Below are 26,487 nucleotides of genomic sequence, written 5' to 3' on the forward strand. Positions count from 1 at the left end.
TTCAGGACAGCACCGATGACCCGCCCTAATTGGTTTATAAAAATGTGGTGTTATTGCTATGTTCTGCTTATCTAATTTCAGCATGGCTGGAGGTACTCTATGAACAACTGAGGCCATGGTGGAAGTGTCCGGTCTTTAAAGAAAAAACTGACTGCAGTGTTTCCTGGGAAAAGTGGGTGGAGCTGCGCTCTCTCCAGGTGCTGTCCTGAAAGACTCGTAGAAATACCGTTACCGGTAAGTCTAACTAGGGTTTTTTTAAACCGGTCTTTGCCTTTGCGAGAGAAGAATGCATTTTTTTTGGGGTGTGTTCTCGAACACTTTATGATTTTACAGATATTTTTACCCTTTGGCAGGTTGGCCAGTCCTGGGAATATTGTGTGGGGTTACAAGAGCTTTCTGTTTGAACATTATGGCTCTTTTATGGGTCACTGGAATCCCAAAGCCTTAGGCTGGTGACATATTATACAATTTTCTTGTAAATCACCTTCAATGTGTATGCAATCAGACAGGCCTTTGCACTACATATTTGAAGGTAAATCTAAAAGAAATTGAAAAAGAAAAATTTTATAATGTATGACCACCTTCAGATGGGGCTTTGTACCCCTTTTTTTAGACTGATAGATATGAATAGTTTTTAACGACCTCTTCAGGAATTTACTTTTAACATGACATTTATATTTTTGTTGGATCTTCTGCCTTAACAATGATAAGTGTCAAAATAAGTGAGGTTTATATTTTAGGAGGGTTTGCTGTAATCAAGCCTGGACATGTAGAGTTAGCCTAACCTAGTCCTGCCATTTAGATTTGTTTTGATTAAAAACCAGGAAACTTAAAAAAAAAAAAAAAAAAAAAATTGCAATAAAGCAGAAATCAGTAAAAATGCAAATACTCTAAATTTTTTCTAATTTGCTATGTTAAGAATAATGAGTGGGTAAAATATGCAACCCACCAGCCACATGTTCCCACCTTTCATTCACTCTCCCGCCATTTTATTTGGCTGCAAAGAGGACCATCTAATACTGGTTTTGGGAAAGCACTTGGCTCACCTTCCTCTCTCCCATGTGACAATGATTGGACACTCGAACACCTATCCCTGTCACATGTAGTCAGGGAGAGAGGCTTTAACAGTCACGATTTGGAGCTTACACAAAGCTTTACTCTCCCTTACTTTGATGAACACATTGGTTGGGGAGTGAAAAGAAGGTACTTGCAGCTTATGGGGCCCGATATTAAAGTGAACTTGTTGCTGTGTCTTGCATGTAATTAACACGCCTTATTTTAAGTAGCAGGAACACAGATTTATTAACTACTATGTGTCATATCTGTTGTACTGTTTGTACATTTTTATTCTTGCTTTTTCAGATATGCTTAGGAGTCTGATACATATTTGACTTACAAAATTATGTAAGGCCTGCCAGAAGAAGTAATTTTTACAGTTAAAAGCTACAGTTTTGACATTGCATGCTGTCATGACACTCAACAAGACAATACAGTAGCTATACTTGTTCCATTTGTGGTGGGTAGATAAACAAATATCCCGTTCTCTGTTAGCATTTGTTTTATGAATGAATGTGACTGTCCATATCTATGCATTGGATATTTCAGAACAAAAAATGTTTTCTTTGACTTGTAGTACAGTAATGCTAAGTGGCACAGACTCCCTTGTCGCTCCCACCAGAGATACTAATAGAATTTTAATGAAGCAATGTCAGCAACTCTACTTTAGCACAAATACCAGATGTTCTGTTCAGTAGAATAACCCCAAAGTCACATCCTAAATCTCTTTAGTGCTGCTTCTCTTAGCACTACTTGGCTGACCTGTTATCCAAAGTTTGTCTGCTGTAAAAATGGCAACTGACGAAATATGCAATCAGTGTTGTTCAGATTTGTCCTGGTGTAAGCCAATGATTAGAATTTAAAATAGAATTACAGTGGCTGTTGTGGCATGCTTGGAAGTCAGGCTGTTCACACTTGGCAGTATTTCCTGCCCAACCCTGAAGTTTGTCTTAGGTGCTAAACATTTTGTACTTTCTCATATGATCATAAACATATAGTATAATTAGGGTTGCCACGTCATCCCTCATATCCCACGTCATATTAATTACACAGGTTCTGTTGCTGATTAAGGTGGTAATTAAATGTAGTGCCTTACCTGCATTAAATTGGCCTCAGAACCTGTGTACGGTTGTGCTCATAAGTTTACATACCCTGGCAGAATTTATGATTTCTTGGCCATTTTCAGAGAATATGAATGATAACACAAAAACATTTCTTTCTCTCATGGTTAGTGTTTGGCTGAAGCCATTTATTATCGATCAACTGTGTTTTACTCCCTTTTTTATTTTTTTTTTTTTTTAATCCTAATGGCAATCGGGGTGGATTTGATTTAAATCAAATCGATTGAAATCATAATTTTTAAAGAGCAACTGTCATCTCTGTCCCACAGTGGCTCCTCCTCTGACCCGCTGCTGACTCACCGACAGTCCCATTCACTTTAATGGGACAGCTGTTGATGCGGCAGTGACACAACAAGGTGAGAGACGTGGCATCACTAACATGATGGATCTGAAATGACAGGTGCTCTTTAAATGTAAAGGCGTATTCTTGCTGGTAGTTAAAATCTTTAATATTTGCAAACAAAATGAAGGTTTCCTATTTAGAATAATAAGCTGTCAGGTTAGTAAAACAGCGATATCAGAACCAATTCAATGATACAGTTTGTACTTAAATGTGCAAAACAATGGGATAAAGGAATATTCCTGATTTTTGGGATTTTTTGTTTATGGTTACTGTGAAATTGTGTGAATGCATCAATGCAGTGCATTTTATGTCAGCTTGCAGAGCTTGGATTCATTGACTGAGTCTACCAAAAATGTAAATATTTCAGAAGATACAGCCTCATGCTACATAACTCCATTTCATGCTGAATAAACTAAATTATTAATGTATCTTAAATAGAAAACTATCTTTAGATAGATTTCCACTCAAAGCATTTTATTAAAATAATTTTTTTTAATCATTGATTTATATCCACCCCGATGGCAACAGAAGCTACCCAAATGACCCCCGATCAAAAGTTTACATACCCTGGTGATTTTGGCCTGATAACATGCACACAAGTTGACATAAAGGGGTTTGAATGGCTATTGAAGGTAACCATCCTCACCTGTGATCTGTTTGCTTGTAATTTAGTGTGTGTGTGTATAAAAGGTCAATGAGTTTCTGGACTCCTGACAGACCCTTGCATCTTTTCATCCAGTGCTGCACTGACGTTTTTGGATTCTGAGTCATGGGGAAAACAAAAGAATTGTCAAAGGATCTGCGGGAAAAGGTAGTTGAACTGTATAAAACAGGAAAGGGATATAAAAAGAAATCCAAGGAATTGAGAATGCCAATCAGCAGTGTTCAAACTCTAATCAAGAAGTGGAAAATTAGGGGTTCTGTTGAAACCAAACCACGGTCAGGTAGACCAACTAGGATTTAAGAAAAACCCACAAATAACTTCAGGTGAAATACAGGACTCTGAAAAAATGTTATGTTTCAAGATGCACAATAAGAAGGCACTTGAAGAAAGATGGGCTGCATGGTCAAGTCGCCAGAAGAAAGCCATTACTACGCAAATGCCACAAAGTATCTTGATTCATAATACGCCAAACAGCACAGAGTCAAGCCTCAAACCTTGTGGCACAAAGTCATTTGGAGTGATTGCAGTGATGAGACCAAAATTGAGCTTTTTGGCCACAATCATAAACCCTACATTTTGAGCGGAGTCAACAAGGCCTATGATGAAAGGTACACCATTCCTACTGTGAAACACGGAGGTGGATCGCTGATGTTTTGAAGATGTGTGAGCTACAAAGGCACAGGAATATTGGTCAATATTGATGGCAAGATGAATGCAGTATGTTATCAAAAAATACTCAAGGAACATTTGCATTCATCAGCCAGGAAGCTGCGCATCGGACGTGCTTGGACATTCCAACATGGCAATGATCCAAAACACAAGGCCAAGTCGACCTGTCATTGGCAACAGCAGAATAAAGTGAAGGTTCTGGAGTGGCCATCTCAGTCTCCTGACCTCATTATCATTGAGCTACTCTGGGGAGATCTCAAACGTGCAGTTCATGCAAGACAGCCCAAGAATTTATAGGAACTGGGGGCTTTTTGCCAAGAGGAATGGGCAGCTTTACCATCTGAGAAGATAAAGAGCCTCATCCACAAATACAAAAGACTTTAAGCTGTCATTGATGTTAAAGGGGGTAATACAGAGTATTAAGAACTGGGGTATGTAAATATTTGATCAGGGTCAGTATGATTTAAAAAGAGTAAACACAGTTGATTGATAATAAATGGCTTTAGCCAAACACTAACCACGAGTGAAAAAAAAATGTTTGTTATCATTCATATTCTCTGAAAAATGGCCAAGAAATCATAAATTCTGCCAGGGTATGTAAACTTATGAGCCCAACTGTAATTAATGTGTTTGGGTTTAAAGGGATGAGGTGGCGACCCTAAGTACTATACATTAAAGATTGGGCCTATATGGATACCTTTTTATACCTTTTCACAACAGGGTGACTGCGAATTTTCAGCTTAGTCTCCCTATCTTATGTACAAAGGCTTTGTCCCCCAAAGCCTCTGCCCCTGTACATTATAGCCACAGTGCATTCGTCAAAGATTTTGCATATGACTATATTGCCATGTGATGTGCACTTCTGTCCCCTACACTGTCTCTTCATTGCATGCACTCCAGAGAGTGAAGACAGTTAACCAAACCACACAAACAGTGCCAGGACAGACACTCGCACACACGCACCTACTATATCATCTGGGATCTCGGCAGCCAAATGATGTCACCACAGAAGCCGGAGGAAAGGGGAGTGTAATATCTAAGGCTAGCCATACATTACAGTAAAACCTTATATTGCAAGCATAATTTGTTCCGGAAACATGCTTGTAATCCAAAGCACTTGTATATCAAAGCAAATTTTCCCATAAGAAATAATGGAAACTCAGATGATTTGTTCCACAACCATTTATTCATAGGTCTTTCAGTTTGTAGTACATATAAAAAGATTATAGCAATGTGATAGGTTGTGTAACCATAAAATGTCTATCCACAAATGGAAGCCTCCACTAGGGGATTAGAAGCAAAATCCAGCAGGAGCTACAGAGTATAAAAGAGAAGAGAGGTGCCTCTAAGTGTAGCAATATGGTTACATTTAATGAAGGTCAAACATTGAGCAACTCACATGGTTGATGATTAAAAGAGGCACATCTAAGTATGCAGGCATCCGGGGTAAAGCTGTCCACATAGACCGTCCTCCACACCGCCGGCTCTCACCACTGTCAGTCTGCAATTGTGACCAGGAAGACTACCCTGCAGTAGAGCGATCTGAAAGGGAGGTATAGAGCGCAGCGTGGAAAGGATGACATCGATGGTGGTGCAAAAGATGGTCTATGTGGACAGCTTTACCCCGGATGCCTGCATACTTATAAAACCCATCCAATAAAAAAAAATTAAAAATCTAATTTCTTGATCAATTTAGGCCAATATGTATTCTGCTATATATTTTTGGTTAAAAAAAATCCCAATAAGCGTATATTGATTGGTCTGCGCAAAAGTTTTATAGCGTCTACAAACTATGGGATATATATATATTTATTATTATTATATATATATTTTTTTTTTTTTTCTGGTAATAGCGGGGATTGGGGACACTTTTTGACACTTTTTGTGGACCAGTGTCACTAATACAGTGATCAGTGCTAAAAAAATATGCACTGTATTAATGACACTGACTGGGAGGGGGTTACCATCAGGGGTGATCAAGGGGTTAACTCTGTTCCTAGCCTTGTTTTATCACTGTGGGGGAGGTGCTTTTACTATAAGAAGGCATTGATCCATGTTCCAGGAACACAGAATCAATACCTTCCTTACTGACAGAATGGCAATCTGCCTTGTTTACCTAGGCAGCTGTCCTGCCTGTGTACTGTACAATCGGTGGGTGTTGGCGGACATCGAGTCCAAGGTACCGGCCACTGGGCTCCAGCGGGAGCAGGTCTCCGGCACGCTTGTGCACCCCTGAGGAAATGTCACATAATGGCGGGGAAGTGGTTATTGACACATACTTTAGGGCTCCTTTTAAACCATTGCATTGCAGTAACATGCTTTGGGGTGCCATTACTGTTCAATAGCACACTTTCACAACAAACCTGCATTACCATGAGTTCTGGCACATTACGTCTGGAAGAAAGGTGCAGGTACAGTACCTTGAAAAAGTATTCATACCCCTTGAAATTTTCCACATTTTGTCATGTTACAACCAAAAACATAAATGTAATTTATTGGGGTCTTATATGATGGACCAACACAAAGTGGCACATATTTGTGAAGTGGAAGGAAAATGATAAATGGTTTTCAACATTTTTTACAAATATTTGAAAAGTGTGGCATGCATTTGTATTCAGCCCCCTTTATTCTGATACCCCTAACTAAAATCTAGTGGAACCAATTGCCTTCAGAAGTCACCTAATTTGTAAATAGAGTCCACCTGTGTGTAATTTAATCTCAGTATAAATACTAGGGTTGTCCCGATACCGATACTAGTATCGGTATCGGCACCGATACCGAGCATTTGCCCAAGTACTTGTACTCGGGCAAATGCTCCCGATGCTTCCCCGATACCTAGAAGACAGCTGTGATCAGTGCGTGGGGGAGTTACAAGATTCTCCCCCAGCGGCTTTCACCAGCTTTAGTGACATACAGCGGTGATCTCACAGCTGACTGTCACTGCATCCTCCTCCATGCCCCCTCCGTTCCTCTGTGCCTCTCCGCTGTCCCCTGCATTCCTCTCTCCTTATCTGTCCCCTCCATTCTCCCCCTCCGTTCCTCTCTCCTTATCTGTCCCCTCCGTTCCTCTCTCCTTATCTGTCCCCTCCGTTCTCCCCCTCAGTTCCTCCGTCCCCCTCCTCCTTCCTTTGTGAATGGATAGAGTCAGCTGACTCTGTCTATTCACATAACTGAAACATTGTAATCTCCTGTGATTACAATGTGTCAGTTTATGAATGGAGAGGAGCCGCTGTCTTCTCTCCATTCACTCTCAGTGCAGCTGACGCTGCAGAGAAAGGGACTGGGGAATCTCTATCCTCTGTCTCTTTCTCTGTCTCAAGGGGGAGATATCAGAGGTCTGTTAAGACCCCTGATATCTCACCAAAGCCCTCCAAAAAGGCTGATAAAAAAACAATAAAGAATAAAAAAATATTATTGTAAAAAATAAAAATTGTAAAAAAAAAAAAACAAAAAAAACACACACACGTACAACGTTGACCCCCCCCCCCCAAAAAAAATAGCAAAAAAAAAAAACTGTCACGTGACATTAAAAAAAAAGTATCGGTAATCGGTATCGGCGAGTACTTGAAAAAAAGTATCGGTACTTGTACTCGGTCCTAAAAAAGTGGTATCGGGACAACCCTAATACAGCTGTTCTGTGAAGCCCTTGGAGGTTTGTTAGAAAACCTTAGTGAACAGACAGCATAATGAAGGCCAAACAGGTCAGGGATAACATTGTGGAGAAGTTTAAAGCAGGGTTAGGTTATAAAAAAATATCCCAAACTTTGAACATCTCACAGAGCACTGTTCAATCCATCATCTGAAAATGGACAGAGTATGGCACAAATGCAAACCTACCAAGACATGGCCGTCCACCTAAACTGACAGGCCAGGCAAGGAGAGTATTAATCAGTGAAGCAGCCAAGAGGCCCATGGTAACTCTGGATGAGCTGCAGAGATCCACAGCTCAGGTGGGAGAATTTGTCCACAGCAAAACTATTAACGCCTCGTGCACACGCTTTGATTTTCGGACGACAGAACGTCTGATTTTTGTGCCATGCTAGTTTCATGTCGAAAGTGAAGAGGTTACTAACAATATGAGAATTTTCATTTGACAGAATACAACGTCAGAATTACGTAAGAAGTGTTGAATAGTTTTGTATGTATTCTTTCGTTTCTGAGCATGCGTAGTCTTGCTCTTATGATTTTTTTTTTTTTTTTTTTTTTTGTATGAAAGCCATACTAGTGAAATGAAAATCAGACATTGAGTTCACATCCGACAAAAAATTTATAGTCTGCACATTCAGCTTTTGTCTGATGAAAAAGTGAAATCGGCTGTCGAAAGCACCGTACTAACGGTAAGATTTGCGGATGATCTATCGCCTTAACACACTTGACATCCGAAAATCAAAGCATGTGTACGGGCCTTTAGTCGTGCACTCCACAAATCTGGCCTTTATGGAAGAGTAACAAGAAGAAAGACTTTTCTGAAAGAAAGCCATAAGACGTCCTGTTTGCAGTTTGCGACAAGCCATGTGGGAGACACAGCAAACATGTGGAAGAAGGTGCTCTGGTCAGATGAGACCAAAATTAAACTTTTTGGCCTAAAAGCAAAACGCCATGTGTGGTAGAAAACTAACACTGCACATCACCCTGAATACACCATCCCCACCGTGAAACATGGTGTTGGCAGCATCTTGTTATGGGGATGCTTTTCTTCAGCAGGGACAGGGAAGCTGGTCAGAGTTGATGGGAAGATGGATGGAGCCAATCATAGGGCAATCTTAAAAGAAAACCTTGCAAAAGACTTGAGACTGGGGCAGAGGTTCACCTTCCAGCTGGACAACGACCCTAAACATTCCACCAGACCTACAATGGAATGGTTTAGATCAAATCATATTCATGTGTTTTTAGAATGGCCCAGTCGTAGTCCAGACCTAAATCCAATTGAGAATCTGCGGCAAGACTTGAAAATTGCTGTTCACACGTTCTCCGTCCAATCTGACAGAGCTTGAGCTATTTTGACAAAGAAGAATGTGCAAAAATGTCATTCTCCTAGATGTGCAAAGTTGGTAGAGACATACCCAGAAAGACTTGCAGCTGTAATTGCAGCGAAAGGTGGTTCTACAAAGTATTGACATTTTCCTTCCACTTCAAAATTATGTGCCACTTTGTGTTTGTCTATCACATAAAATCCATTTACGTTTTTGGTTGTAATATGAGAAAATGTGGAAAATTTCAAGGGGTATGAATACTTTTTCAAGGCACTGTATGTTGTTAAATGTGATCTGGTGAAGGTAAATAAAGAGTCTGCAAAAAAAATTAAAATAAATAAAGGGTCTGTCTTAATGCAACATAACACGTTAATGCAGCACACCACAGTGTACACTTGTGAACCCTGTCTTAATCTTTAGATAACACTGAGGTGATGGGGCAAGACCATTAAAGTCTATTTTCTTCCTCCAACAGGTAGACAAAGACTGTTTCTTCCAGTTCTAAGCTGTTGTGGGGGAATCCAGAAAAAGAGGATCACTGGTAAGAGTAGAATTACATTTTTGTATATTCCTTAAAGCTGAACTCCAGGCATGAAAAACATTAACCCTTTGCAGAGGGACCCTCCCCTCCCTTTTCCCAACTGCAAGGGCTAACTGTACATTTTGCCTAGGAGATGATGATTAAGCTGATATACTCTACTCAGCTGTCCAAAGCTCTAGTGGGTGGACCCTCATTATCCTCTGTACAGTGTATGACTTTGTCTCTCCATTACTGCTAACATTGAAGGAATTCTTTATATCTGCTCGTATCCTTGGATTCTGACCTTTCTGACCCCTCATTTGGGGTCACATTTATCAATTCAGTTTACTGAAGTTGGGTGTCTCTTTGCGCAAGGGCTACTCCTATTTACTGGTCATCATTGCTAGCCATTAGTGTGATTGCTTGTATGTTTGAAGAGTCCAGGCTGTTTTTAATTCTTTCTTGACAACGTTGTCACAATTGTTTTACTATGGTATGGTGAAGGTTCTCTATATGGTTTTGGATTCACATGTCTTGTTTCTATGCCACAGTGTGTTTCTCATAGGAGCCCCTTTGGTAACCTCTATCACTTACCTACGTTAAGACTTCTTTTTATTTTTAACCCTTTTGGCTTCAGAAACCCCACCTAATATTAGGCTGAGACATCGGGGTACTATCTATTTACTTAACTTTTTCAGTGTTGAGTATCCCCTACTTTCACATATATCTTAACAGTGTATACAGTGTAGGACTGCTGGTCCTGCATTGTATGGGATGACATCAGATCACTGCAAATGGTCAGGCAGTGAAGGGAAGAGGGTTCAGGGGCCTGGTCGCACTTAAGGAGGCCTGCAGGAGCGAAGAATAAGGTAAGTAATCACCTCCTAGGCAAAGCGAGAGGGGCAAGGTTAAATACTTTTCATCCCTGAGTTCAGCTTTAAATATACTGTATTTGTACGATTGTTCATACTAATATATTGCATTTTGTCTTCTAGATGTAACATCACATGTCTTCATCACATTCAGTTCTGTAACTATAAATCAAGGGAAGTACCACAATGCAGAGGCGACGAGGAGTAGATGCTGGGCTTCTATTGTTGTTTGCCCAGATATATCAGTTTGGGTTTAACAACATCCCTCCTGTGACTTTAGCCCTGCTGGGACTTAATATTTATTTATTTTTAAACCCCATAAAACCCTTGCTTTATGTTTGTATCAGCGTAAATGAAGGCTACTATCACAGAGACTGGGAACGTTTGCTTTTCTCACCTTTCCACCATGCTGATGACTGGCATCTATATTTTAATATGGTGTCGCTCTTATGGAAGGGAACAAAGCTGGAGCAGAGGTTAGGGAGTGTGTCATTTGCTGTAATAATTGCAGCCTTCTCACAACTGATTGGCGTGGTTTATGTTCTGGTTCAGTTACTCCTCGCTGAAAGTCTGCATGACCCATCCTATAAAATGCAGTGTGCTGTGGGATTCTCTGGTATGTAATCTATCTATGGTCAATACTAATGTTTAAAAAAAATCTGCTTTAAATATAAAATATAGCATATGATTATTTCGTATTTTTTTATATGCACCAGAAGATAGAGCTCTTTTTCAAATGTTTTTGGGTCTTTCCTCAGTAGAAGGTAGCCTGTTGTTTTTTCAGGAGCTCAATAGCTCAAGCTTAATTTTTTACATATAACTGAATTTGTCAAAGCAGTAACTTCACTCCCTACTGTTTTTTGTTTTTCTTATTACTCTCTGTGACAGAATGACTTAAAGGAAATAGGGAAAATGTTCAAAAACTAACCTTGAATTTCATGACCAGTGATGTTACAACTTCTATCTAGAGAGTAGTGATACAAATTACTTGGACTTGCTCTTTGGTGGTTTGGGGTATAACTCTCTCTTTCCCTGCTTGACATTGAAGCATGAACAAGTGACTATGGGACTATGACGAACACTAGTGACAATTGTTTCCTCTTTTGCAACTGTCGTTTTTCTGACTTCGGCATGTACCTGTAACTCAGTCATTTTATTCCCTGCTTACCTGTGTGCTGGAAGTAATTCTCTCTTTTTTTATGTTTTATATCTAGGGGTCCTTTTTGCTTTAAAAGTTCTGAATAATCATTATCACCCTGGAGGCTCAAGCAGCATATTTGGTTTGCACGTTCCTAACAAGTATGCTTGCTGGGCCGAGTTAGTAGCAATTCATTTACTTTCTCCAGGGTAAGTAACTTAATGTTATATCATCTTTATTTGTGGTGTTATATAATTTTACGAAATGTGTATTTTGCACCTTACCTATAGAGTCACATTTTAATCATTAACCACTTCAGCTCCAGAAGATTTACCCCCTTCATGACCAGGCCATTTTTTGCTGTTTGGCACTTTGCTACTTTAACTGGCGATTGCTTGGTCAGGCAACCCTGAACCCAAACTAAATTGATATTTTCTTTCACGCAAAAAAAAAAAAAAATTATATATATAAATTTTTTTTTTTTTTTTTGTGTGAAAGAAAATATCAATTTAGTTTGGGTTCAGGGTTGCATGACCAAGCAATCGCCAGTTAAAGTAGCAAAGTGCCAAACAGCAAAAAATGGCATGGTCATGAAGGGGGTAAAATCTTCTGGAGCTGAAGTGGTGTGTGTATGTGTGTGTATACAGGGGGTCCCCGACTTACGAACATCCGAGTTGCGAACAACCCCTACTTACGAACGGGGCCCGAATGACGTCACTGCTGGCCGAATCTTCCTCTCCTGAGCCTTTCCTCCGTTCCTGGCTTGGCTGCGGGTCCCCTTTGTCCTCCTGCCTGCCCATCCACAGGCCTGGTATGGTCCGGTGGCCTGCCAGGCCGCTAAAACTGCCCGTCGTGGCCGAGGCCTTGTGCGGCCTACGAAGCCTCCAGGATCCCCGGTCTTTCCTACGCCGCTGCCCCGCGAGGGTGCACCGCGGCCGGCCGCCCTGCCTGGCCTCTGATGGCTGCTTTCACCATCCATCTCCTTGCTGTGCCATACAGTGAAAATAGTGAGAGGGGAGAGCTGTGCTCAGCTGCCCTCCTGGACTCCTGTTTTGGAGGTGACAGGGTCAATAAAGAGAACCTGTCACCTCCAATTGCTATCACACAGGGAATTGTTTCCTCCTATGTGATAGCAATGAAGTTAAGTGAAAAAAAAATTGATAAAAAAAATAAAAATAAGAAATACAGTAATAATTAAATTAATAAAATAAAAAAAATAATTAAAAAAAGTAAAGAATAAGAAAAATAATATTAAAAATAAGAAAATTATACAAAAATTAAAAAAAAGTAAACGACAAGCTACAAATAAATACAAATAAAAAAAAGTGATTAAAAAGTAAAAAAATAAAAGAAACAAAAAACATATTTGAACTAACCATGCCGCCCCTGCCATCCGGTTGCCTTTCTCTGTTGATTTGGGTTTACATCCTGTCTCTGAGGCTAGATTTGCACTTAAAAAAGGTACTGTTCTGACTTACAAACAAATTCGACTTAAGAACAAACCTACAGTCCCTATCCTGTTCGTAACCCGGGGACCCCCTGTATATGTATATGTATATATAATATTATTATTATTATTTTCTAAAAACGTATGACCAAACACTTTGAAAAAAATGTATTCTGCTACATGTTTTTGAGCAAAGAAAATCCTGATAAGTGTATATTGATTAGTTTGCGTGAAATTTATAGCGCCTACAAACTATGGTGTGTATATATACATTGAGGGGGGGGGGGGGGGGAGTATTTGATCCCCTGCTGATTTTGTACGTTTGCCTACTGACAAAGAAATGATCAGTCTATAATTTTAATGGTAGGTTTATTTTAATAGTGAGAGACAGAATACCAAACAAAAATATCCAGAAAAACGCATTTCAAAAAAATTATAAATTTAATCGCGTTTTAATGAGTGAAATAAGTATTTGACCCCTTTGCAAAACATGACTTAGTACTTGGTGGCAAAACCCGTGTTGGCAATCAGAGGTCAGACGTTTCTTGTAGTTGGCCACCAGGTTTGCTAGGCCACTCCAGGACCTTAATGTGCTTCTTTTTCGGCCACTTTATTGTTGCCTTGGCCATGTGTTTTGGGTCATTGTCATGCTGCCCTGGCTGAGGGAAGGAGGTTCTCACCCAAAATTTGACAGTACATGGTCCCGGCCATAATCCATTTGATGTGGTGAATTGTCCTGTCCCCTTAGCAGAAAAAAGCTTTTCACCTCCATGTTTGACGGTGGGGATGATGTTCTTGGGGTCATAGGCAGCATTCCTCTTCCTCCAAACACAAAGAGTTTAGGTAATTGGGGTAATACTAGTATTGGTGCCAATACCGAGCATTTGCACGAGTACTTGTACTCGTGCAAATGCTTCCATTTCTAATCTAATACCTTGGCAGTTGGGATGATTGGTGCGGTGGTGGGGGCTGTTACAAGCACCGAGCTCCCTGTATAGATTTCAATAAAGCAGCTAACAGCCACCTCTCCCTCCCGCGGCTTTCAGCTGCTTTATTGAAATCTATACTGGGAGATCAGTGCTTATAACTCCCGTACCGATCACCCCCAACTGTCCCCTGTGTCCTCCTCCATTTCCTCCTTCGTGCTCCTAAGGTCCCCCTCCGTGTCCTCCTCTGCTTCCCCTCCGTGTCCTCCTCTGCTTCCCCTCCGTGTCCTCCTCTGCTTCCCCTCCGTGTCCTCCTCTGCTTCCCCTCCCTGTCCACCTCTGCTCCCTCTCTATGTCCTCAGCACCTTCTCCGCTTGCCATCTGTGTCCTTCTACGCCCCTTCTCTGCTCGCCCTCCGTGTCCTTCTACGCTCCCCCTCCGTGTCCTTCTCAGCACCTTCTCTGCTCCCCCTCCATGTCATTTACAGGCTCCTTCCTTATAGAGAGTCAGTGATCACTGACTCTGACCATTCATAACCAAGCTTCGTAAACTTGTGTTTACGATGCTTCAGTTTTTGAATAGAGAGGAGCCTGTCTCCTGTCCATTCATCTTTAGTGCAGCTGAAGCTACAGAGAAAGGGACTGGAAAATCTGTGTTCTCAGTCCCTTTCTCTGTCTCAAAGGGGAGATGTCAGGGGTCATTAGACCCCTGATATCTCACCAAAGAGCCGCCCCAAATAGGGTTGATTACATCTGAATACACAGATGGAATACATATGTAGCCCTTTTTGTAGTAATGTTCGATAGAAGTGACTAAATATTGATCTTCAGCTCCCAGGCAGCTATATTGAAAATGCAATAGGTGCAGTTATTTGACTATAAAGTCCCAGTAGGATGCATCACAGGTTCCTCCTAGGAAGGAAGATCTCTGCATTGCTCCATGTGCAAAGCCTGAAGGCTAGAAGAGATTGAACTTCTAAGATGACATCCTCACAGGGCAAAGGCCCAGGAGGGAGGAGACGGAACAGGAAGTGTCACAGATATGTGTTCTCCCAGCATGCATCAGCAGGTTCCCCAGATCCACTAATAAAACCCCTAAATACAGAATGATACTTCTCCAGCAAACCCTGCTGGTGTAAACAACTGGGTGCAGAAAAAGTACACTCCATGCTTAGAGGATCACTTCTGTTCAGTAACAGTTAGGTCTAAAAATATAAAAAAGGAATTTAGCCAAATTATTACATCCCTACACATTTTATGAGAGTTGTTTTACTTGTCAAAGGATTTGTATTTCTGTCCATCCAGTTCTGACGCTTGGAAAAGAAGGGGACCAGGTTCTCTGCTGCATTTTCACTTTCAGGTCTCCTTTCCACCCCCACCCTGTGACTGGACAGTAGAAGGAGAAACAGAACACTGAAGAGCTCATATCACCATCACTCTGCTCTCTCCACCTATCAGCATGCTTTTTGAACTGTAGCATAACTGGTTCCTCGTGCTATTTCTCCCTCCCCATTTCTGAGCTCTACTGTACAGTAGGCTGCAAGGGGCTGATACCAAGTCAAATTGAGCTACTGATTGCTCATATTTTAAATGCATAAAGTAAATGATATATTAATTATTAGATCTGAATGTATTTGTGCCTTTTTAATATCCGTCTAATTTTCGGCGTTAAAGGCAAATCAATTTGGGGATGATCTAGTGTAGCTCTAAAACGTAGCTGTTCCGTACTGCTTTACTGGATCTTATAACAACAACATATGAGCTTATAGGGTAAAGAGGGTGTTATTCTTCAGTGGTTCTTGCTTGTTTTTCACAAATGTCTCCTGTTGAACAAAGCAAAGGGAGTTCTTTTTTCAGCATATGTTACGGTAGTGGCATCTTCTGTAAGGCTCTCTAGACCATGTTGTTTGTAATTGCACAGACTCTTAGGTGTGGGAAATGTGTTACTTTATCTTACCTAAGGCTATTCATTTGTGAGAGTCCCGCTGATGAAAGAAACTTGACATCTACACAAAACAAATTGGAGATCGTAAGATAAATGTTTTGAACGTGCATCTTAAACCAAACTCCAGGCAAACTGCTAAATATACGGTTGAATTACATATATATATATATATATGAAGTGTTTTACCTGACATTAAATTTGTAATTATGTTCAGCCAATGAGCACAGCCAGGAAGATCACACCACTTTATTCTGTTTCAGCTTTGAAACTTCCTATGTCGACTACCAACTCATTGGACAGTGTTTAAAGCTGAACTCTAGAAATTCGAACACTTTCTAAAATGTGCCAAATTACTATGGGTTAAGTCTAATGAGGTTCATGCCACCTTTTGGACTTCTTTTTATATACAATTTACATTTTTGAGTGCTGTAAGTACAACTATCCCTATATTTCTGGCGCTCCAACGCTGGACCTTCTGGTCTTCATTGCAGCAGTTGCAGAGTTACAAAACCTTCTGTGAATGGACAGCAGAGGGGAGGGGTGGGTAGAGCAGCTTATGTGTGAAAAAACAGAGTCTCTCCTGTCAGAACGCTAGGAGTAAAGTAATAGCTGTACTCCCGGAGCTCAGTAAAACTCAGTTGCATATAAGAGATAAGGCCACGAGGTGGCATGCATCACGTTGGACTTAGCCTTGGGTCACATCTATGGGTACATGTGTAGGGCAGCCCATTCATTTCAATTGCTAGCCCTACCCGAGACAAACGCGGGAAAGACACCCCGACCCTTTTGTAAAATCGCACCACACCGCATAGTTTGCCAATGCGTGGGGTTGCCATTAAGAATTAAAGCGTTATTCCACCCTCCCTCCAAAAATTTAAAGTCAGCAGCTACACATACTGTAGCTGCTCACTTTTAATATTGGGACACTTACCTGTCCTGGAATCCAGCGATGTTGACACCCCAGCCGATGCTGCCGCCACAATTGCCAGTAAGGGAACCCGGCAGTGAAGCCTTGCGTCTTCATGGCTCGGTCCCTACTGTGCATGCACAAAAGCGCACTGCGCTCTCTTACTGTCTAGGCAGCAGAGGAAGGAGGAGGGAGGTGGAGGGGGCCGCACATCTGACATACAGTGGGGACGGAAAGTATTCAGACCCCCTTAAATTTTTGACTCTTTGTTATATTGCAGCCATTTGCTAAAATCCATTTTAAGTTCAATTTTTTTCCTCATTAATGTACACACAGCACCCCATATTGACAGAAAAACACAGAATTGTTGACATTTTTTGCAGATTTATTAAAAAAGAAAAACTGAAATATCACACGGTCCTAAGTATTCAGACCCTTTGCTGTGACACTCATATATTTAACTCAGGTGCTGTCCATTTCTTCTGATCATCCTTGAGATGGTTCTACACCTTCATTTGAGTCCAGCTGTGTTTGATTATACTGATTGGACTTGATTAGGAAAGCCACACTCTTGTCTATATAAGACCTTACAGCTCACAGTGCATGTCAGAGCAAATGAGAATCATGAGGTCAAAGGAACTGCCTGAAGAGCTCAGAGACAGAATTGTGGCAAGGCACAGATCTGGCCAAGGTTCCTGCACTTAAGGTTCCTAAGAGCACAAGTGACCTCCATAATCCTTAAATGGAAGATGTTTGGGACGACCAAGAGCTGGGACGACCAAGAGCTGGCCATCCGGCCAAACTGAGCTATCGGGGGAGAAGAGCCTTGGTCAGAGAGGTAAAGAAGAACCCAAAGATCACTGTGGTTGAGCTCCAGAGATGCAGTCGGGAGATGGGAGAAAGTTGTATAAAGTCAACCATCACTGCGGCCCTCCACCAGTCGGGGCTTTATGGCAGAGTGGCCCGACGGAAGCCTCTCCTCAGTGCAAGACACATGAAAGCCTGCATGGAGTTTGCTAAAAAAAACACCCGAAGGACTCCAAGGTGGTGAGAAATAAGATTCTTTGGTCTGATGAGACCAAGATAGAACTTTTTGGCCTTAATTCTAAGCGGTATGTGTGGAGAAAACCAGGCACTGTTCATCACCTGTCCAATACAGTCCCAACAGTGAAGCATGGTGGTGGCAGCATCATGCTGTGGGGGTGTTTTTCAGCTGCAGGGACAGGACGACTGGTTGCAATCAAGGGAAAGATGAATGCGGCCAAGTACAGGGATATCTTCAGATACCTTCTCCAGAGTGCTCAGGACCTCAGACTGGGCCGAAGGCTTGCCTTCCAACAAGACAGTGACCCTAAGCACACAGCTAAAATAATGAAGGAGTGGCTTCACAACAACTCCGTGATTGTTCTTGAATGGCCCAGCCAGAGCCCTGACTTAAACCCAATTGAGCATCTCTGGAGAGACCTAAAAATGGCTGTCCACCAACGTTTACCATCCAACCTGACGGAGCTGGAGAGGATCTGCAAGGAGGAATGGCAGAGGATCCCCAAATCCAAGTGTGAAAAACTTGTTGCATCTTTCCCAAAAAGACTCATGGCTGTATTAGATCAAAAGGGTGCTTCTACTAAATACTGAGCAAAGGTTCTGACCATGTGATATTTCAGTTTTTTAATAAATCTGCAAAAATGGCAACAATTCTGTGTTTTTCTGTCAATATGGGGTGCTGTGTGTACATTAATGAGAAAAAAAAAGAACTTAAATGATTTTAGCAAATGGTTGTAATATAACAAAGCGTGAAAAATGTAAGGGGGTCTGAATACTTTCCGTCCCCACTGTACCTTACCGCGGTGAGGTCCGACGGAAGTGGAGACAGGGTAATTGTCAAAAACAGGTACCCACTCTCCCCCCTCCCCCCCCAAGGTGCCAAATGTGGCACCGGAGGGGGGGGGGGGGATCAGATAACCGGAAGTTCCACTTTTGGGTGGAACTCCGCTTTAATGGCATCCCTGCGCATATGCTAAACAGCAGCACCTTTCTGTATATAACAACAACGGGGAAAAGAGGGAAGGGAAAAATTGGGACTTTGAATGAGGCCATGGCCTGGTAAGGTCATGCGCCTCCATCCCTATCAATATGAGAAGTAGGAGCAAAAGGGTGGGACTTTTAAATGAAGCATGTGGTTGCAATTGAATAAATGGTGGATATTAAATTATTTAATATTCTGTAGACACATGGTTACATACATTCATTCCATATACATAGAAATACACACTAACCATAGTGCCAATTTCTAAAACAGTGGTAACTGATAATAACATGGTTATAAATTGATAGCATAATGAGGTTACAGAGTCCACCAAATTCCATGATCGGGTATACATTTATAGCAAGCTAACATCTGCATGGCCTACCCCATCCAGCTCGTGGGTGGCTTCCCTGGCTTCTCCTCCCGGCCAAACTGGTGCTTCTCCTCCCGGCCAATCTGGTCTCAGGACCTGCTTCCTGTACTGATTGGCTGGAAGGAGAAGCAGGAAGACCATAGCGATTGTTGAATCGCGATTGTCATAAGAGGGTGGGCTCAGGGCACAGTGCTTTGCGCCCCCGAGCCCAACCTTTTTGAATCCAATTAGAGCCTCTGACTCTAATCATGTGTGTCACAAAAAAAAAAAACCCTCAGAACTCTATGCATCCAACACCTCGCATGGAGATTAGGAGGGCTGTGGCCCTTATGGATGGGCCACCGCTGACCGGGGCCCTGGAAGACTGCTGGCTAAGAACAAATATTGTTGATGTTTTAGTAAGAACAGGTGAATCATGCAATGAGGAAATAGAAGATCTGTATCTGTCAAGATTAGGTACTAGTACACTAACTTGACTTTAGGCTTTCTTTTCCCACCCCTTGCTAAAATGTCTACCTTGTTTTTCTAATGCCGCAGAGCAACCTGGTGATTCATGTTACATGTGTGAATAAACTATAACCATCAATCTCACTTAGTGTAAAAGGCTGAAGAACAAACATTGCCACAGGCGGCAGCATTGAAAATGTGCATTTTTTCCACAGGAATGTCATCATTTGTCTGCACAAAAGATGAGAGGAAAATATCTGTCAGCTTGCCATAACTCATATTGTTACATAAAATATGAACATACCTCTACCTGGGATATTAAATGCGATGGGTGTACACAGCCTACCATTAAAGAGCTAGCATATGCTCTTTTCTCCAAGCTATGCGTGTACTACTTATTCCCTGTTATGATGAAATCGGGATGGTAAAGGGAATGGGGATGATGCTATTTGTTCGTAACAGGACTTTACATACAGTAAGCGTTACAGATGTCCTGGCTAGGTAATCATGCAATATAATTACTGTTCAGAGCCCATTTTAGGTGATTTGGTTTGGGCTCTGAGATGGTGTATACATTTAGAAATGTTGGTTTTGCAGTGCGCTGGAAAGTTTATAGAAACAGTCACAGAATATAAGGCATTGTGTGAATCGACAAGGGGAGAGGAGGGGCAGATAAACAATACGATCACTTCCCAGTATGATATCCACAGTTCTCCTAGACACAGTGCCAGAAGTACATCGCTGTCAATAGTATCTGAACAAAGAGAATGTATAAATGGCAGTGTAAACAGAAGCCATCAGCCCTGTTGACACATCTGCCCTGAGGAAACTCTTTTAGGCTGGCCATACATGGTGCAAATTTCTTTCCTGCAACCACAGGTTGCAGGAAAGAAATTTGCACGATTCCCCTATCAACAGACAATGTTGACAGGGGAATCCTTCTTGACAAGCAATTGCCTTCTCCTGGCAGGGCGGGGGGGGGGAAGCCATTCCCTCCGGGAGAAGACAGTGATACCTAGCGGCTATAGCAGCTGCTAGTGATTTTCACAAGAGAATCTGGCAGGCTGGTTGTACATTCAGTCTGCCCATTAACAATTCAAACTGTGTATGGCTGACCTTGCACTTAGCAAAAAATGATTAATGTGTTCTGTGCATTGCTTATACTGTCAAGGAAAAAATTGCAGTCAGCATTAGGTGGCTTAGGCAGCCTCCTTAGGGCACCAGGCAGGGAGGGGGGGGGGGGGTAAAACATACCTCACAATTGTCCCAGATTTGCTGGGACCGTCCCAAGATTAAGTACCAGCAATCTGTGTTGAATCCCTGGAACAAATTCTGGCATTGAGCTCTGGTTATTACCCTGCTGGGATGGGAAGGAAGTGGGGATTGTGCTAGGAGGGGGGATTCGGGGAGGGTGAAGGAAGACTTGTGCTGAGGAAGGAGAGAGAAGTTTTGTGTTGGGAGGGGGATTTGGGGTTTTAGGGGAGGATTTGTTCTGGGTGGCAGACAGGAATTGCACTGGGGAGGTGAGCGTGCAGATTAGGACTGGATTTTTTTTTTTTTTTGAAAGGGAGGTAGTGGGGATTTTTGCTGAGAGGATAAAATGGAGGAGAGACTTGCTTGCAGGGGAAATTTTGCACTCTCCTTACCCCTACACTTTGTGTTACACACCCCTGACTCCTGCATGCTCTTTGTTTTGTACTCCTGACTTCTACTATGCATTATACACTCCTGTCCCCTCCCATTCTGTGCATTATGTACTCCTGGACATAGACGTGCGCACAGGGTGTGCTGAGGGTACCTGGGCACACCCCAATCGCTCATGGTTTGCAGATTCACCATGCTGCATGGGCACAATGTCAGTTACCGGCCCATTTCATTTCTGAATGAACACAGTGAGTGATCAGTACCAATCGCTCACGGTATGTATTCAAAACCGAAGCATAGTAAACGGTTTAGTATGCTTCAGTTTGTACGTGAACAAAAAGCGGCTCAGCATAGAACACTTCCCATTCATTCTCCAGTCTAGTGCAGCTGAGGCTGCAGAGAAAGGGGCTGGGAAATCTGTCATCAGTCCCTTTCTCTGTCTCAAAAGTGATACCCTGATATTTCACCAAAGCCCTCCAACAGGGTTCCTAAAAAAGGTAAAAAAAAAAAAAAAGTGTGTGTGTATGTGTGTATGTGTGTATATGTGTGTGTGTGTGTATATATATATATATATATATAATAAAATTGTAAAAACTAATCCAATGCCCTATATATATATATAATATATTGTGTATATGTGTGTGTTCGAGTTTTGGCGTGCACCCTAATGCAATGGGCTGTGCGCATCTATCTCCTGGAGGTACCAGCACAGCTGTAGACAGTGGGGAGGGAATAAACCAGCCCCTCCAATACACATGCAGAGTATATGGCAGTAGGGGGTCTCATTTTGGGGGGAGCGCAAAATGCACCTTTGCCTGTGTAGATAAAACTCCTTGCAAATCCTTTCCGTGAACTTCTTGCAGGCCTTCGGGTAAAAGTGCAGTTTTTCCATTATTTATTGGTAGTAATTTGTTGATCTTTAGCATAAGCAAATTTTTTAGAACATAGATACTGAAACACAGCATTCAGAACATTTATGTGCTGTACATTGTTTATCTTACCACACACTAGGATTTTATCCCACATTAGCAATTATCATTTAAGTATATTTATTAAGTATATTTATTTGAGGTTACTCATATCATGAATGCAGATCAAGCACTTGCTGGTGCAGCATAGTAAATGTAGAAATAATATATTTCTGCTGACTGAATACACGTACTCTGCATAAAGATACATTACACAGGAAAGCAGCACTGAAAAAATATGCAGGCTGCCATTGTTGCCCTTGCTTGAAATTGTTGGGTTCCAGGCTGTCATGCCTATCCAAGAACGTGAATACTTTCAATGGCCCAGAACAAACATGAAGGAGTTCTGACTTAAGTTTGTCTTTGCTGGTTGCATACTTGGTCTTGGTCATTAACTTAGAAAGTATACAGTGGCAACCAGGCAGGGAGGTTAGCAGTGGCCACCTATCAGGGGAGTAAGTGTACGGAGTGTCACGGGAGACTGTTGCTACTAGTGGGCGCACTAGCTAACTAAAAGTTATTTGTTCTTGTCTGACACACATTACCAGCAGCTGTGCATTCCTGGTCTGCAGCCTGTTTCAGCATTTCTCTGCATTCCTAGTCTGCTTCTTGCTCTTGGTCCCTGTGCACCCCTGCCTGCTCCCAGTGCCTCTGTGTTATTTGTAGCAACTGAGGCTAGGCAGTGGTGTTTGCCATGGATTAAGCAAAGAGAGTCTTTGATAGGCCGGATACCCATTGGCAGCAGTGAGAGAATCCATCATGCCTGCATGTACAGTAGCGAAGGTAAGAGCCCTTGGGAGGGCCAAGGTGAATAGTCTAAGGAGCCAGCTTGTTTTCACCAGAGCACCTGAACTTGGGTTTGGGTTTTGCTGCAAATGATTCCCAGGGTGTGGCCCTCTTACTGCTGGGAACAGCTACTGGGTACTGAGTGCTGATATGCAATTAGAAGTCCCTTGCATCACCGAGATGCTGGGATCACACGTCTCTAGGTAGTACAAACCAAGCTGGCAGGTGTGCATGGAAACACAGAGGCACTGGGAGCAGGCAGGGGTGCACAGGGACCAAGAGCAAGAAGCAGACTAGGAATGCAGAGAAATGCTGAAACAGGCTGCAGACCAGGAATGCACAGCTGCTGGTAATGTGTGTCAGACAAGAACACACAGAGCAGAGGAACAAAGCAGTGGACAGAAATGACACTTAGTGCTCTGGATTGAGATAAGTACACACTATAGAGGGATTTGCTTTAATATTTCATGTCTGAAGTTTACAACCGCTTTAAAGACAAAGCCTGGACAAATGTGGGCTGCACACCGACAACCTCGCACAGGCGTAAAGACCTGGGGGCTGGAGTGTAGAACAGGTTAGCTTGACACCACTATATACGGTATTTCTCAGTACAACATTTCTTTTCATTAGAAACATTTCTAAATTAGAATTACATAATTGCAGAATTTATATGGGCACAGTTTCCAAAAGAAAATAAAAAAAATTTTGTCAATGTATTTCCAAGTGCCCTTTCACATTGGTGTGCCTAAAAACATTACCAAGTTTTTTTTGTTTTTTTTTTTTTTATGGTGTTTTATGGTGCGTTTTCTGGATTCCTGTCTCCCAGCATACCGGTACACCTGTGAAACTTGCCTTGACACATGACTCAAACACACCAAGATTGCTTCGTGTGTGTGCATTTTTGATGCATTTTCCATTCATTTCAATGGGGAGGTGCGTTTTGGGTGCACCTGTTAAACATTCACCAAAAATGCTGCATGCAGGGCTTTTAAAACTGCACCACACCCCAGTGCATAGGTGTGAAGTGTTCCATTGGATTTAAAGGGATACAGTTTTTATGCATTTCTGTTCCACTTTTTAAACCCCAAAAGCACATCAGCTGCTCAATGTGAAAGGGCCCTTAGTGTTTTCTAAATGTATATGAGGCTATGTAAATTTTCAGGCTTTGTGCAGTCCCTGCAGTGCCACTGATATAAAGTGGACCAGGTGTTGGCCAGCAATAAGGCAGCTGAACCCCTTAATCTGTTCTATTTTCTAAAAATGCAGCTTTAGCTCTATTTCTTTCAAGCGGTTTCTGAACAAAGACTTTTCCACCAAGAAAAGCCAAGCTGCTTTCAGACCTTAGCCAAGTATCTGAAGTTTTAAGACTTGGTCAACATAAGTAAGTACAAGAGGAGAATTTTCCATTCTCTTTTTAAAAGTAGAAAATCTTTTTTATACAGCAATTCAGAAGGGAATAAGATGCTGTGAAGTACAATCAGACATAAAGAAACTATAGATTTTACCTAACTTAAAGTACAACTGAAGGGAAAAAAATTTTCTTAGTTTTGGATAAAGTGGAAAGGGATTATACCTCTCGCTGTCTGTACCCAAATTGGGGAGATTCACCCCCTCTACAGGTGATAAGAAAAATTAGAATATCGTGCAAAAGTTCCTTTTATTTTACTAATGCAACTTAAAAGGTGAAATATATGAGATAGACTCATTACATGCAAAGCAAGATAGTTCAAGCCATGATTTGTCATAATTGTGATGATTATGGCTTACAGCTCATGAAAACCCCCAAATCCACAATCTCAGAAAATTAGAATATTGTGAAAAGGTGCAATATTCTAGGCTCAAAGTGTCCCACTCTAATCAGCTAATTAAGCCATAACACCTGCAAAGGGTTCCTGAGCCTTTAAATGGTCTCTCAGCCTGGTTCAGTAGGAATCACAATCATGGGAAAGACTGCTGACCTGACAGTTGTGCAGAAAACCATCATTGACACCCTTCATAAGGAGGGAAAGCCTCAAAAGGTAATTGCAAAAGAAGCTGGATGTTCCCAAAGTGCTGTATCAAAGCACATTAATAGAAAGTTATGTGGAAGAAAAAGGTGCACAAGCAGCAGGGATGACCGCAGCCTGGAGAGGATTGTCAGGAAAAGGCCATTCAAAAGTGTTGGGGACTTTCACAAGGAGTGGACTGAGGGTGGAGTCAGTGCATCAAGAGCGATCCACACACAGACAGATCCTGGACATGGGCTTCAAATGTTGTATTCCTTTTGTCAAGCCACTCCTGAACAACAAACAACGTCAGAAGCGTCTTACCCGAGCTAAAGCAAAACAGACATGGTCTGTTGATCAGTGGTCCAAAGTCGTCTTTTCTGATGAGAGCAAATTTTGCATCTCATTTGGAAACCAAGGACCCGGAGTGTGGAGGAACAATGGAGAGGCACACACTGTAAGATGCCGGTGTGAAGTTTCCACAGTCTGTGTTGATTTGGGGAGCCATGTCATCTACTGGTGTTGGTCCACTGTGCTTCATTAAGTGCAGGGTCAACGCAGCCGTCTACCAGGAGATTTTGGAGCACTTCATGCTTCCTTCCGCAGACGAGCTCTATGGGGATGCTGACTTCATTTTCCAGCAGGACTTTGCACCTTCCCGCACTGCCAAAAGCACCAAAACCTGGTTCCGTGACCATGGGATTACTGTGTTTGATTGGCCAGCAAACTCACCTGACCTGAACCCCATAGAGAATCTATGGGGCATTGCCAAGAGAAAGATGAGAGACATGAGACCGAACAATGCAGAAAAGCTGAAGGCCGCTATTGGAAGCATCCTGGTCTTCCACAACACTTCAGCAGTGCCAGAGGCTGATAGCTGTTAGCTCCCACTATTTTGGTATTTCCTCTCACTTCTTCTTTTGGCTCTGGGACAGGAAGTGAAGGAAAATCTCTCTAATGGGAGACAGATAGCAAAAAAAACCTGACAGGCATTATAACCCTCCCTTACTCTATCTGAAGTAAAAAAAATGTTTTGTCTTTTAGTTTAGTTTTTGTTTTAATTTTACATTTTTTAAAACTGTTTTTTCCAATTGGTTGTATCAATGGTTTTTAAAACCCCCAGGGCCTTCATGAAAATATGTAAAGGTGTGCCTGCTTTGAATTTCTTGCAGCACTTTCTTAAATTTAATATGGGCACATGTTTAAAAACCCCAAAACAAAAATTTAATATGTTTCAGCTTACTGGTCCTTCGATGTGGCAACTGCAATATTATTATTTTTTTTTTTTTTCGTTTGCTCTCACCTGGTAATTCTGTAAAACACAATTCCTAGCTCTTCATGGCTACACTCACGTCTTCACTGCATCTGTGGGGGCAGTGATGGTTGTCACACAGGCTGGACTTCAGACATGTCTGCCTTTGTTCAATCCCATTACATAGTGTATTGATATCATCATCATCATCATTAAAACAAATGTGGCCACTATATTGTGGGACTAATAAGCTTTAACATATATGATTTTTGTTTTGGGGTTAAGATGTGCTTTAATGATGCCCGTAAACACCTTAGTTAAATTAAAACATTTTTTTTCTTTTTTTTTTTTTTTTTTATCAGGCAATATCTGATGTGCTTGAGAGCCCAGCTCCTGTGATTTCTTAACTTCTTGGCGCTGCGCTTT

The 26,487-nt window shown here is 41.8% G+C and overlaps 1 protein-coding gene across 3 annotated transcripts in view; it reads left to right on the forward strand.

Annotated features, from left to right (window-relative positions):
* The window catches only part of RHBDD1 (rhomboid domain containing 1), a 160,641-nt gene that overhangs the window by 33,251 nt on the left and 100,903 nt on the right, over positions 1-26,487 (forward strand). For all 3 annotated transcript variants that reach the window (XM_073625975.1, XM_073625977.1, XM_073625976.1), the window contains 3 exons: positions 9,302-9,367; positions 10,342-10,834; positions 11,433-11,565. In XM_073625975.1, the coding sequence (XP_073482076.1) occupies positions 10,405-10,834; positions 11,433-11,565 (563 nt within the window). In that variant the 5' untranslated portion in view covers positions 9,302-9,367; positions 10,342-10,404. The remainder of the gene's footprint in view (positions 1-9,301; positions 9,368-10,341; positions 10,835-11,432; positions 11,566-26,487) is intronic.

This window comes from Aquarana catesbeiana, linkage group LG04, assembly GCF_042186555.1.
Source record: "Aquarana catesbeiana isolate 2022-GZ linkage group LG04, ASM4218655v1, whole genome shotgun sequence".
In the NCBI taxonomy this organism is placed as follows: Eukaryota; Metazoa; Chordata; class Amphibia; order Anura; family Ranidae; genus Aquarana; species Aquarana catesbeiana.